Source organism: Sinohyriopsis cumingii, chromosome 5, assembly GCF_028554795.1.
Source record: "Sinohyriopsis cumingii isolate HCF-2022 chromosome 5, ASM2855479v2, whole genome shotgun sequence".
Lineage (NCBI taxonomy): Eukaryota > Metazoa > Mollusca > Bivalvia > Unionida > Unionidae > Sinohyriopsis > Sinohyriopsis cumingii.
In genome coordinates, this window is record NC_142965.1 from 90,439,765 (window position 1) to 90,453,111 (window position 13,347).

At 36.1% G+C, this 13,347-nt stretch overlaps 1 protein-coding gene across 1 annotated transcript in view; it reads left to right on the top strand.

Annotated features, from left to right (window-relative positions):
* The first annotated feature begins 5,161 nt into the window (after positions 1-5,161).
* LOC149799738 (dynein regulatory complex subunit 11-like) overlaps positions 5,162-13,347 on the top strand; it is a 31,184-nt gene continuing 22,998 nt past the window's right edge. The window contains exons 1-4 of the mRNA XM_089959110.1: positions 5,162-5,306; positions 7,586-7,676; positions 10,135-10,371; positions 10,729-10,848. Coding sequence (XP_089815236.1) covers positions 5,296-5,306; positions 7,586-7,676; positions 10,135-10,371; positions 10,729-10,848 — 459 coding nt within the window. The 5' untranslated portion in view covers positions 5,162-5,295. The remainder of the gene's footprint in view (positions 5,307-7,585; positions 7,677-10,134; positions 10,372-10,728; positions 10,849-13,347) is intronic.

The window sequence follows — 13,347 nt, forward strand, 5'->3', positions numbered from 1 at the left end:
ACATTCTCTATCTCTTCAGGTTTGGTAACAGGCTTTGCCTGACACGATGTAAATTCACGTAAGCTTCGTTGAGCTTGACTAGTCTTGAACACATCTTCATAGGAAGATGAGTCAACAATGGATGGTCAGACAGTTAGTTATGTTGAATTAACGTCGATTGCGCCCGTTCGGGCACGTTCGACCTTTATTCCAACACAGCTGGATGTTTAATTACTCGTGGGGGAAGGAATTAGTGCCTCATCCCCCCAGGCTATTATGTGTTCAAGGAACACTGATTAATTTGGCCATCAGATCGCGAGACTAATTAGTCCCTAACGACCTGAATGTAGGGCCGTCATGAGCGGGAATGAACCCAACACGCACTCATGATTAAAAAGTTGGAATTCAGTTGAGATTGAACGCACCAGGTGTTAACCAAAGCAGTATATAACACCCGCTACGATTGGTCGGCAGCGATGACGTCACATTAGGACACTTGGTTTTTTGACGGGTGGAAGTGGTCCCACATTCCACCAATGGTACGATGTCCGAGCTAGGTCAGGGGAAAGGTGTTCGAAAAGACAGCCATGGATGTTGTGTACCCACAAAAAAGCCAGCCCGTACTTATTTCAAATCGATTCCAGTTGTACAATGGACAAAGAAATACCAGTAATGTGTAAGCCACCTGTGTAATTATTCAAAACAACTGAGTCAAAAAAAATTAAAAATGATTCATTCAAAAGTTGGAATTTAGTGTACATAGTGTACATTAGATATACTAATTAAATACCAATCACTAAAGTCGATATATTTTGTATCACGCATAAGTAAAAATAAGAGAATAAATTTTGATGGTGGTAACTAAACAATCAAATTAGGTTTGTTGTTAAATAGATATTATCAAATAATTGGCTTCTTCTTGTAGCCATCGTTGGACTTGAGGTTTAACAGAGGCTTTTAGACGGGTTTTGGCAGCACGATATAATTTCTGAACTCATCCGTATCCCGCAGGATGGGATGGATCGTAGTAAATGCTGGCTAACACCTTCTCCATTTTCGTTAATAAGTCACCAACTCTTCACTGATGCTACCCTTTTCTCGTGTGGTACTTTCTTGTCGTATATGTAATATAAGGTTGCGTCCTGGCCGAAGTACCTCTTCTGCGGGTAGACGCTGTTTCAGGGGGCTTTTTTTTGGGGGGGGGGGGAGACTTCTTTTTCTGTGGGCTTTTCTTTTTCTGAGGCTGTATCCTAGCCCTGACAGCGTTGCTCTTTTTCTTCTTTTGGGTCCGTTTGGATTTTTTTAGAGTGGCCTTTTTCTTCGGGAGGATTTGGGGGGCATTAGGATCCCATTTAAAGAGGGAGCGAATGATGACAGCCCCTAGAAAAACGCTACCTCCAGGTTTCAAAATGATTTGCTTTTTAGTTTGAGTGTCGGTGCGGAGATCGGCCATTTGCGTCAAGGCTACTTTGTTTCTGTCAAAAAAGCGTTAGGTTTGATGAGAAATGTCAATGATGCCATTCAGTAACTGACGTGCTATCACTGTAAACCATTGTAAGACTTCTTTGAGGTTGGCTTCTAAGACACGAACACGTATTTGTGTATTTTTTTCGCGACTGACGCCTTACAAAGCACGAATCAATTTGACGGGAAGATGAGATTGAAGGGACGTCATATTGACGCTGTATGAGACAGACCCAAAAATGTCCGAGATTTTTATAGATTTTTATTGCTGTTGTTGTTGTTAAGTTGACGATGGGGACGTGTACAAGACAGGCTCTCCGTCTTGGCACCAGTAGTGAAACAGATGGGTACGAAATCGCAAATAATCGGGATGGTGGGGTAAATCCACGAGTAGACAAGCGTGTGGGTTTTGAGTGGCATTGTCGTACGCATGAGTCAGCCAAGGCGTTCCTGTTTGGCTAAGACTCGCACTTGCGATTAACAAGGCCACGTAATGAGCATTGAGACTGATGGTGCGATGGGCTTTACTTTGTTGAAACAAATTTGAGTGATGTAAATGATGCCCTTTGCGCGTAAACCACATTTTCATTTCTTCTTCGTCTTCTCTTAACATGTCGAAAATGACCAGATGAAATTTACTGGGGTCAGACACAATCCTTTCGTTTTCTCCAGGAAAACCTTCCACAAACACGATGGAATCGCCTTGACTTTCTCGCAAGAGGTTGTAAGCCGTTTGCCACTCTTTGTAACACCACACGATCCGTTGAAGTGGACGATCGATCAAATGATGTTTATGTTCGATCAAGCGTTTGACAAATTCAGCTTTGCTTGAACCGCTGAATCCGGCTATTAACATATTAAAGGGATGGCGAAGATACAAGGCCTCCCAACTAGCACCATATAAGTGTTCGTCGATGACTTTGAAAATGGAGAAAGAGGGAGCGTAGACAGCAGAGGTAGCCATAGTCTAGGGAATGTCACTTTTGACACGAAGACAAACAAGACAAGAGTTTTTATAATTTTTTTCAGGACATGTTTATTGATTTTTTAAAACGAAACAACACGAAAGGCTAAAATACATAAAAGCCAAATGGTTAAGTACAATGATAAAATACACATAAACACGATCAAAGTGGAATATAAACAAGTCTCCGTACAACATGTTTTTGGTAACAAATGTGCCCTAGGGATAGTGTGTAATGTTCTTACACTCTCTACATTTGGTAGAGTCAGACAGGTGTCCTCCCGGAATGGTCGTTCGGGAATTCGATGACAGTCCTGTCCTGAAGGGAGTGGTTGTCCTAGGTGTCGGGTTCTTTTTCTGGCACTGTCACTAATGCAGGTTCAAAATTTAATTTTTTCACTAGACGTTTGAATTGAGGATCACAACTCTTCTGCATAATTGGCACTTCTTTGGTCCAAATAAAAGCCTTGCGTTTTCATCTGGATACTTCTTGACCGCTACGGGAAAAAAGATTCGTCAACCTTTAGGTACTGAAGATGTGTACGACGATGTCTGTGTAGCTTGTGACTTACACCCTCAATGGACAGATGTACGTGACTGGGAAAATTGGGGGTTCAAGGTTTGGTCCAAATAATCGGATAAACACAGACTTGATCCAGAGAAATCTGACGAGTTTGTTGACTTTTGTCACTTTTCTCGTGTAAATTTCTCGACACAAAAGTGCCTCAGTCACCAATTGAGGTTTTCCTCTGGCATGTCCCTGCCAAGCTTCCTTGTAGATCTTTTCTTGCAATTAATTTGGTAATCCTTGAATATATTTTTAATGGGGTTTAAATACTTGTCTAGGTGTTGTCAAACGTTTGACTCTAAACCAAGCTTGTTTCTTAAACGACAAGGTATGACACTTCAATGATTAGGTTCCCACTAAAGGTAAACAGTGACAATGCGGAGACCATCAAACATGTTCCAGGGTAAGCCGAATCACTCTGCTCCCACTGGTGCAGTGACACATCCCAACAGAAGCACTTGACTTTATCTTCTTCGCCCAAGTCGAAAAATACCGGCTCTGGCTAATTCTTTGGGGGTAGATCCTCCCATATATTTATGCCATTTTCCTTGGAAGGTGTGGAATCGACTTTCAAAGTTGCAGTATTCAGGCAAACGCACAGAGAACGAATATTCGTCTTTCATAGGCTCATTTCGAGGGTACGGTGAAATCCGCAGAAGTTTACTTACGGTTGCACGACATCCGTACGGTGGTAGTTGCATGGTGTCACGTGGAGAATGACATCCACCATGAAAACCAGTAAAGAGTCCACAATAACGAGTGGCATCGCTTTCGCATCCATCAGGTTTGACACGCACAGCATCACTTTCCATCGTAGGTGTAGTGGTTGTAGTATTAGTCATTTCAAAGTTCTCATGATGCTTTACTGCATCGCTGAGGTCACAGCCTACAGCATCGCTCTCATCGCAAGGCACAGCATCGCACTACACCTGAGAATCACCGAACTTTAATGATGTATGTTTAAAAGTATTTATCTTTCTCGCTTGTTCTTGGTAGTTGCAGTGAACTATCAGTCTTGAACGTTGTCCCTTTTTTTATGCTAACCAATGATCGACGTGTCGGAACGGAAAAGTGAAGTGGTTGGGAAGTCGCACTCGCTTCTGGTACCCGATCTGAAACACTTTTTCAAAAGGTCGACTGACGATTTGGTCAGTGGGTATTAAGCCATTAGGATGCAAAGTATTTAACCTATGAATCCAGTAACTTTCCTTTATTAGCCGATTCATCTCTCCATGTATAATATCGATAGTAAAGAGTGATTATTTATATCAGAATGCACTGAAACAGAGGAGACCTGAGGATCCATACAACTTTTTATATGTGAAAGTGATGAATAATCATTCTCTTAGAAACTCGTCGATGAAGTGTTTGTACAACATAAGGCCTGCAACATTTTTAATGTAATCAAATAAATCATATCAGTTGATACGCAGTTAATATTATAAGGTAGAGAACTTCTTTTGTATTGAACATATATATATATATATATATATATATATATATATATATATATATATATATATATATATATATATATATATATATATATTCAAGAACAGACGGCTCCGGTGGCATAAGTGGTTAGAGCGTACAACTCAGATGCGGGACGTCAAGGGATCGAACCCAGGCCGAGTCATACCAAAGACTTATAAAAATGATACTAAACAGCTGTCTCGCTTAACGCTCAGCATTAAGAGGTTAAGAGGTTAGTGTTAGAACTGGTTGGTCTGGTGTCAGGATACTCGGTGGGACATAATGGTACACATCTGCGGCACGATGTCCTAGTGTTAGACATCACTATAAACGGTCACACTTCAGACATCGTGTCGATATGACTGGAAAATTGTTAAAGCATCGTTAAAAATCCAAATCACACGTACACACATCTTAAAGAGCAAATGTGAGGAACTTTAAATGACTTTATTCAGGAAGAAAGTCGTCATACTGACTTTCGATTTGATATAATTATTTAAAAACAAACAAGCATATAAAATAGTAAAGGATTCACTGACTGAATTTTGTTTTTGTACTATCCGTACTGTCTCGGCCCGCTAGGTGTCTCACGATTTTGATGATGAGCTTGAGTTTCGTGCAATGTACAAATTCGATCACCACATTTCGCAGAGTTCTCCTTTTATACTGGCCAATGACGTCACTTTTCCAATCTCGCGTCGTTATGCGAGAATTTGCCAGCTGTTACTTTGTTACTATAACGACGGACATGGGATAAATATGGCGTAGACGGACAGAAGCTCTGTCTGAATGGAATAGTTTGGAAGGGATTATTGCCTTTTTCTTTCATTTAAAAAACACCAGAAAAATGTCACACAGGTACTTCTGCCATATCATTGCAATAGTTTAGGTTCAGATTATAATTTATATTTGAGTAAAACTTTACCTCACTCCGAACTCTACAGTAGCATCACTGCAACAACCTCCCGAAATTGTTGTCGTTAGAGCCTTTTGAATTTTCGTGTACAGTTACATTTAGCGAGGCGTTCTGTCGTCCGTTTGTTTTAAGCTTGCTTTATGTTATGTATAAGCTCGAAATATGCCAAAAATAAAATTCAGCTTGCAGTTTACAGCACTTTTTAATTATAATAAATTCACATGGTCATGTATGCACATTTACTCATTTAAATTAAATATAAATTGTTCTTTTAAAATTCAACAATAATTTTCATTAACCAAAATCTATTAAATCCTGATTATTGAATGTTCTGCACCTTAACTGTCACCAAGAAACTTCCAGACGAAAATTATATATCACTATGGACTTTGACAATGGTGGCAATGTACTAAACTTGGGTCAGAATGAGAGCGCGTCGAGTGAAATCGTCACAAGCGAGGGACGTACGAATTTATTTACCAGTATGCATAGCTTTCGTTGTATTGGATCACACCTTTATGCTCATTTCATCCAAAAATGTCTACATACTTTAACATTGATTTTGCCTTACGTACCTCATGAGGCATCTGAATAATAACATTCCAAAGGAACATGGATGTATACAAATCCAAATGAAGTGAATACTTGCCACTTAAAGACATGATGAATCAAATTCTAAATATGATACATATTACTGAAATAGTCGATGTTGAATATTGCCATGACCTGTGTGACTTGTAATAAATAAAACAAGGTTTTTCAAGAAAATCAGTATGTAGAAGATATGATATTTTAAGACCTCTCTTCAAATGTAGCACATAGCTGCACTTGTTATTATTTATAATTTTATAAATGCTTTTCAGTGAGTTTATCTTTTACAAAATTTGGTACTTTTATTGTGTAAGAAGTAGGGTAACAGCAAAACATTCACCTCAAGAAAATCAGCAAATAGTTGTTCCATAATACAGTCTGAAAACTCTAGCATTCACCTGTGAGTTAAATATATATTTTTGAGAACAAGAGTACTAGGCTTGTTCATATTCTCCGAAAACCTTTAAGTTTACATGCAATCTGTCAGTCTCTACCCAGATTATAATATCACAAACGGCATGTCATTCATAACAAACCACCTTGATCTGACATATATATATATATATATATATATATATATATATATATATATATATATATATATATATATATAAATATATATATATATATATATATATATATATATATATATATATATATATATATATATATATATATATATATATATATAGATACTACAGTTACTTTAAAAATTCCATTAACAAAAAATAAAAAGTCCACATTAAAAAAGGTCTTCACAAATCTGTTGGTCTAGCTGAATACTATGCAGTGGATTTTTGGATTTACCATGTGGAAGGAATTTCAGAAAGTCTGCCCAAATTAATGCAAAGTAAAAATAAAGCACTCTCACATTATAACACAGGTCATGGAAGGCATAGACTAGACCACTTTGAAGTAATACCACCTTTTCAATGAAGTACATTATAATTTTGATACTACATCATAAAATGTGATCCATTGTCATATATGCCTTAGAGGTGTCATAATGAGGTGTTAAAGTGCCAGATTTATCTTTAAAAGAAATTAAAACAATTCTTGCAAAAAGTAAGTCACGTTTTTGACTAACTGCAGTTTTTATTATTATTATTATTATTATTATTATTATCTGTAATTTTGTGTACACTGCTTATTTATTGTTCTTCAGTTGTATTTATGATTATAGGTAAACAAATGGCTGGTTTTTTCACATTGCCTAAAATTTGCTAAATTTTAATAAGACCTGAGCATTTCTGTACCATATATTTGAAGTCAAAGAATCTGATTTTGATAGATTGACTGTTCATGAAAAATAAAAGAAGAACAGGTGACAGTATTTATCATCATCATCATCATCATCATCATCATTGTCATCATCATCTTCTTCTTCTTCTTATTCTTATTATTATTGTTGGTGCTTTTGCTTGATTGGTGATTGATTGATCTACTTGATTAATATATTTACTGTTGATTGGAGGTTTGACCCCTCCTCTGGCTTCACGTTTTTATTGATTCATTTATACTTCCATTTCTCATGTCAGAAAAGTAATTGAGGTAAATGCATGAATAGTGTTATGCATTAGCATAATTAACCTCTCAAAGTAACAGTTTTAATTTAACTTTTTTTTCATAGCACATACAACAAACAATGGGCAGAGGCCCAGTCAGCCATTATGGACCTACTCCAGCAGGAAATGCCAACAGAACCTCCAAAGCCAGAAAGAGTGAGTGTAACATTATCCTCAGAGACAAGAAACAAATCTTAATTATTCATCATCCATCATGCAGTCATTATTCAGAGTTAGTTTAAGATTTCCATGGTGACATGTTCAGCAGCCAGCATGTCATTGTTAAATCTCTGATACTTTAGACATGTTTAAATGTTCATATCCTTTAATTAATTGACATCGTGTGTGTTTGTGTGTGTGTGTGTATGTTTGGGTGTATGTGAGATTTGGATTTTTAATGTAGCTTTAACAATTTTTCAGTCATATCACTTCAGTGTCAGCATTGTGTCAGTTTATAGTGATGTCTAGCACTCAGGCATCATGCCACAGACATGTAGCATCATGTCCCACCCAGTCACATTATCCTGATACCAGGCCAACCAGTCATAACACTAACCCCTTAATGCTGAGTGCCAAGTGAGGTGGCTGTTAGTACCATTTTTGTAAGTCATTGGTATGACTTTGCCAAGGTTTGAACCTGCAACCTTCTGCATCCTAGGTGGATGCTCTAACCACTAGGCCACCAGAGCGGTCATGTTTGTGTGGATGTTTATTCCAAGGTCCACTGAATGGTTAGAAAAAAAGTGCCCTTTTATTATTAACACATTAACCCCTAGCGACGAGTTAATGTGGCAGGAGGTAGTAGCCTACTGCCAAGCACTGTAGCATCATGATCTTGCATGATACATTAAAGTGGGTGCTATTATAGAAAGGTAGACAGATGTAGCTCTACAATGATACCAAATAATCTGGAATTTCTAGTTGCACTACAAAATACAGAGGGAAAAACCTCAATTTTTTTAATCAATTTTTTTCTATCCAAAATTGGCCCGTGGTCGGGATTCGATTTTGTATCCAGATTTTAGACTTTTTGGTCTCCAGTATGAACTGCAAACAGACAGATGAACCTTTGCAAAAAATAGGATAAGATGGGCATTTGGAATAAAGACTGGTCTTGATACAAAAATAAGGGGTCCGTTTAGCAAAAAAAAGAAAGAAAAAGAAAGAATTCCAACTTTTAGCCTTCTGCTCATGCCTGAGCCAAATAGCCAATGAAAAGCGATGTTTCTGATACAGCTAGGCAGTATGTTGTTGAAAGATCATCTGGGATTTGGTGTTTTTGGGATGCATTTAGAAATAGCTTTCAAAATGTGTTTCCTACTCCAATTTCATGCAAAAATGACAAAAACCTCTAGGGTTTAATGTGTTAATGGGTGCATTTTGATGACATCACCAAATTTGAATATTCCTTGTGTATTTAATCACTTGTGCATTGACACTGCACTTAAATTACAAATTTAGCCATTCCTTGACGATTTGTAAAAAATTCAAAAATCCTTGTTAACACATTAACCCCTAGCGACGAGCTAACATGGCAGGAGGTAGTAGCCTACTGCCAAGCTCTGTAGCATCATGGTCATGCATGATACTCTAAAGTGGGTGCTATTATAGAAAGGTAGACAGATGTAGCTCTACAATGATACCAAATAATCTGGAATTTCTAGTTGCACTACAAAATACAGAGGGAAAAACCTCAATTTTTTTTAATCAATTCTTTTCTATCCAAAATTGGCCTGTGGTTGGGATCCAATTTTGTATCCAGATTTTAGACTTTTTGGTCTCAGATCTAAGGCAGACTGGTATGAACTGCAAACAGACAGATGAACCTTTGCAAAAAATAGGATAAGATGGACATTTGGAATAAACACTGGTCTTGATACAAAAATAATGTGTCCGTTTAGCATAAAAAAAGAAAAAAGAAAGAACTACAACTTTTAGCCTTCTGTTCATGCCTGAGCCAAATAGCCAACAAAAAACAATGTTTCTAACACAGCTAGGCAGTATGTTGTTGAAAGATCGCCTGGGATTTTGGTGTTTTCGGATGCATTTAGAAATAGCTTTCAAAATGTGTTTCCTACTCCCATTTCATGCAAAAATGACAAAAACCTCCAGGGGTTAATGTGTTTTAAAAAACAATTGTTTCTCTTACAGTTTATATGTCTGGCTTCTTCTTTGAATACATAATGAAACTGTTGGATGAAAATTAGCATTGGTAATTTATTGTGTTAAGTGGGGCAGTGAAATGTTAAACCTTGTTTTTAAACTCATAGCAGTTCTTGGTACTTAAAACTCAAGATTAAGTTTGAAAAATTCTGAAAAAAATATTAAAAGATTTTTAGTTTAGGTGGCAATTTACAAACATGAAATTTGTCTATCTTGCATTCAAACAACTTTGAGTTAGGTATAAGCAATCTTAGTTATCCATGTTCTTACACCTCAGAATGATCTTATGGATCATTTTTGAATATTGAAGGACTGAGTATACATACATACATACATACATATGCAAAAGTATATGATTTGACATGCTGGACTTTGTGAATTTGATATCTTGCAACAAAATATGGACTTATAAAACCACACCATTTCAGACAGCAATTGTTTATTTTTCCAGGATCGATTGGCAGCATTCCAGCTTCTGGCCACAATGTACATCAAGTACATTCAGATTTTCCGCAGACTGGAACAGTGTTATGACCAGATCGTACATCCACAGAAACGACGGGTCCTACGTCATGTTCTTGATGGTGTGATAGGAAGGACTCTTGAGTTAAAGCATGAGATGGTCAACCTTGAGTTTTCTGAGTACCATTACTTTGATGATGTTCTGTCAGACTTAAAACTCACTCCAGTAAGTGAATTTGAGAACTTTTCTGTTTTTGCCTCATCTTTCTTAAAAGTTTTTGTGCAAAGTCAAATTAATTTGCAGTAAACGTTATTAATGTCTCCAAAACATATTATGCCTAACAAATATTTGTAAGTTAGCTTATCTAAAGTAAATTCATATCCAAGCAAGTCATGTCGATAGTTTCATTTTATTTGTAATGAAAAGAAAAAGTTGATTAGTTGTTTTTGTAGAACTCCAATTTTCACTTCTGTTTTGCCTCAATGCATGTTAATTATAGGTCAGTACTAATGTACTGTAAAATCATCTTCATATTTTCATATTTTACTACCAGTATCAAAATTTCATGGGCATCTCTTTCAGAATGATGTTGAGATTCCAATCCCCAAATACTTTACCAATGAAAGGCTGGAGGCTCTCAAGGAGAGAGAAAAATTGCTGGGACAAATTCTGTCAAAGTTGGGTCCTCAAGACAAAGAAACAGTAAGAAAGTGGATAGCAATATTTTAAAGTTCAAATCCAAAGAGTCCAATAGATATATCAGTCAAGATTTCTAAAATAAATACTTCATCAGATTAAATATGATTACAACAGGTTTTGATGATATGAAAGCTCTGTTATTTTGAGCAGGTAAATGAATTTCATTGTGATTTGAACCAGATGACAGCATAAGCAACTGAAATTTAGGTGCTACTAAGAGTCATTGTGGGTTGTTTTCTGCACAGTATTATTAGTTTGATTGCTTTTCATTTGCAAAAACGTTTTTTTTCATTCACATAAGTGGAAAACTAGTTTAATATGTTACCAGTCTTTTCCCATAGTCCCTAGCAGGCATACCCCACAATCAGTTGCAGAAATGTATGTATTCACTATCCTTTGATACCAATCATGCTCCTGACTGAAGTTAAATTCATTTATTTGCCAAATATAATTAAACTTGCAATTTTACACTTTTTTAGTTATTCATTGGAATATTATTTTTAAGTAAACTGAAAGAATATATCCACTGAACCCATTGGCGAAGGATTGTATGTCATTGCTTCTGATATTTAGTTTTCCATGCTGTGTCCTCTATAGATAACAATCATATTTAATGTGGTGAATAATGCAGTCTTTCTCATTATGCAACCACAGATTTTGTATTTATAAAACAAATTATTTTGCTATCTATATTTGTTCAGTGGACCCTTACTATCCAGTGCCTCATTATAACACTGTCTCTGATATAGCACAGGTATGGTCATGGAGCTGACTACAAAACCTGTTGCTACAACACTGGCTGTGGGACATGAAGATGACTATAAAGCCTGTTGTTATAACAGTTTCTGATATAACACAGGTATGGTCATGGACTATAAAGCCTGTCAGTATAACAATGTCTCGGATATAATTCAGACATGGCCATTGATCCCATTATAATGATTCAGTTATATGTTTCCATATAATGTATTCCTGTGACAGGTGAACTTCATATATCAAGGTACTCTTTTGCAGACAGTGAAGTAATGAGAAAACACTATAATGTTAATGAAGGCTTTTGAGAGAGTTGCTTTCTTAACATGTATAGAAAATTTGACATTGTTCATCTGATCCTTAGATTTTTAAAAATTCCCATACTCAGACTGATACATAACTTGGAATTCTGAGTCATGTCTAAGTTGTGTGTGAGAACCTGTTGATAATCTTGGATTCTGTATATAGAGGTCCTAAACTCAATGCCTGTTGTGAGGATCTGTTTATGCTTGAAACTTTATGTGTACTCAAGTTTATGCCCAGATTCCCACAACTTTGTATGTTCAATTATCAGTTTTGCCCATCACCCCTGCCGGGGTATAGGCCGCCCACAAAAGATCACCAGAGGCTTGTGTCCTGTGCCTAAGGCTTTCAGTTTCTGGTTTTTCTTCTATTGGTGTTTTTGTAACAAGTTGGGTTTTACAGGGTCGGGTTGCTAGCCCCACGCCCAACCCTCCTCCTTTTACACCTGGGCTTGGGACCGGCAATGGCGGAGTTATGTTCAGTTATAATGAAGTTCAAATGATGTGCCCCTTTCCCAAACTCAGGCCAGCTACATTTTTTTAAAACTAGATGTACTCCAAGCATTATATCTATAAAAAAATTTTTTAAATGTAAATTAAAATATTTGAAGATTACAGCCCAATTTTCATGTTGGCCAAATGAAAGCTTATACAGAACAATCGATGAAACTATTCATATTAGTGGCACTGCAGTGTTATATTTGAAAAACTATATGTTAATGTTCATTTGATGAATTGTTTGTTATTAAAAACAGGATGAATGGTTTTAGTTGTTTAATTTGGTTATATTTTGATATGATATAATTGCTGGACAACTGGAGGTATATTTTGCTCACATTCTGAAGCTTTTCATTTGTTGCATTTTTAATTTCAATTAAAAATTCTTCAAGTTTACGCATCCAGGGTCCAGGCTAGACTTAACATTTTGGGTAATGTGAAATCTCTCCATTAAAGAAAAAGGACTGATTTGTGGAAAAAAAGGAATTTAAAATGATATAATCATTTTCTTAAAACATCTGAATAAATCTTTGGTCAAAATAGTATAGAAACAACAGAAACGATATTTATCATACACTTTATAGAAATGTAAAAAATAATTCAAACCAACAAAACTGATGTATGATTTCACTTTCATGACAGATACAAAAATAGGTTATTAATGCTAACCTGTGACAGATATAGAAGTATAAATCTATTTTCTTTCTTTTACAATATAAAACATGGAATAAACTTATTTTTGCTTTACTACACTTGATAAACCTGCAATGAGTAATAATTTATTCATAGTTAGGCAACAAATGCATGAAATTTTGATAATATCTTAAAGCTCTATGTTTGAAATTTTGGTGAGAATCTTGTATATTTAAAGATAATTTAAGGTATAAATAATAATTATATTGACACAGATATTAAACAAGCATGTAATTCTTCAAACTGTTTTACATTG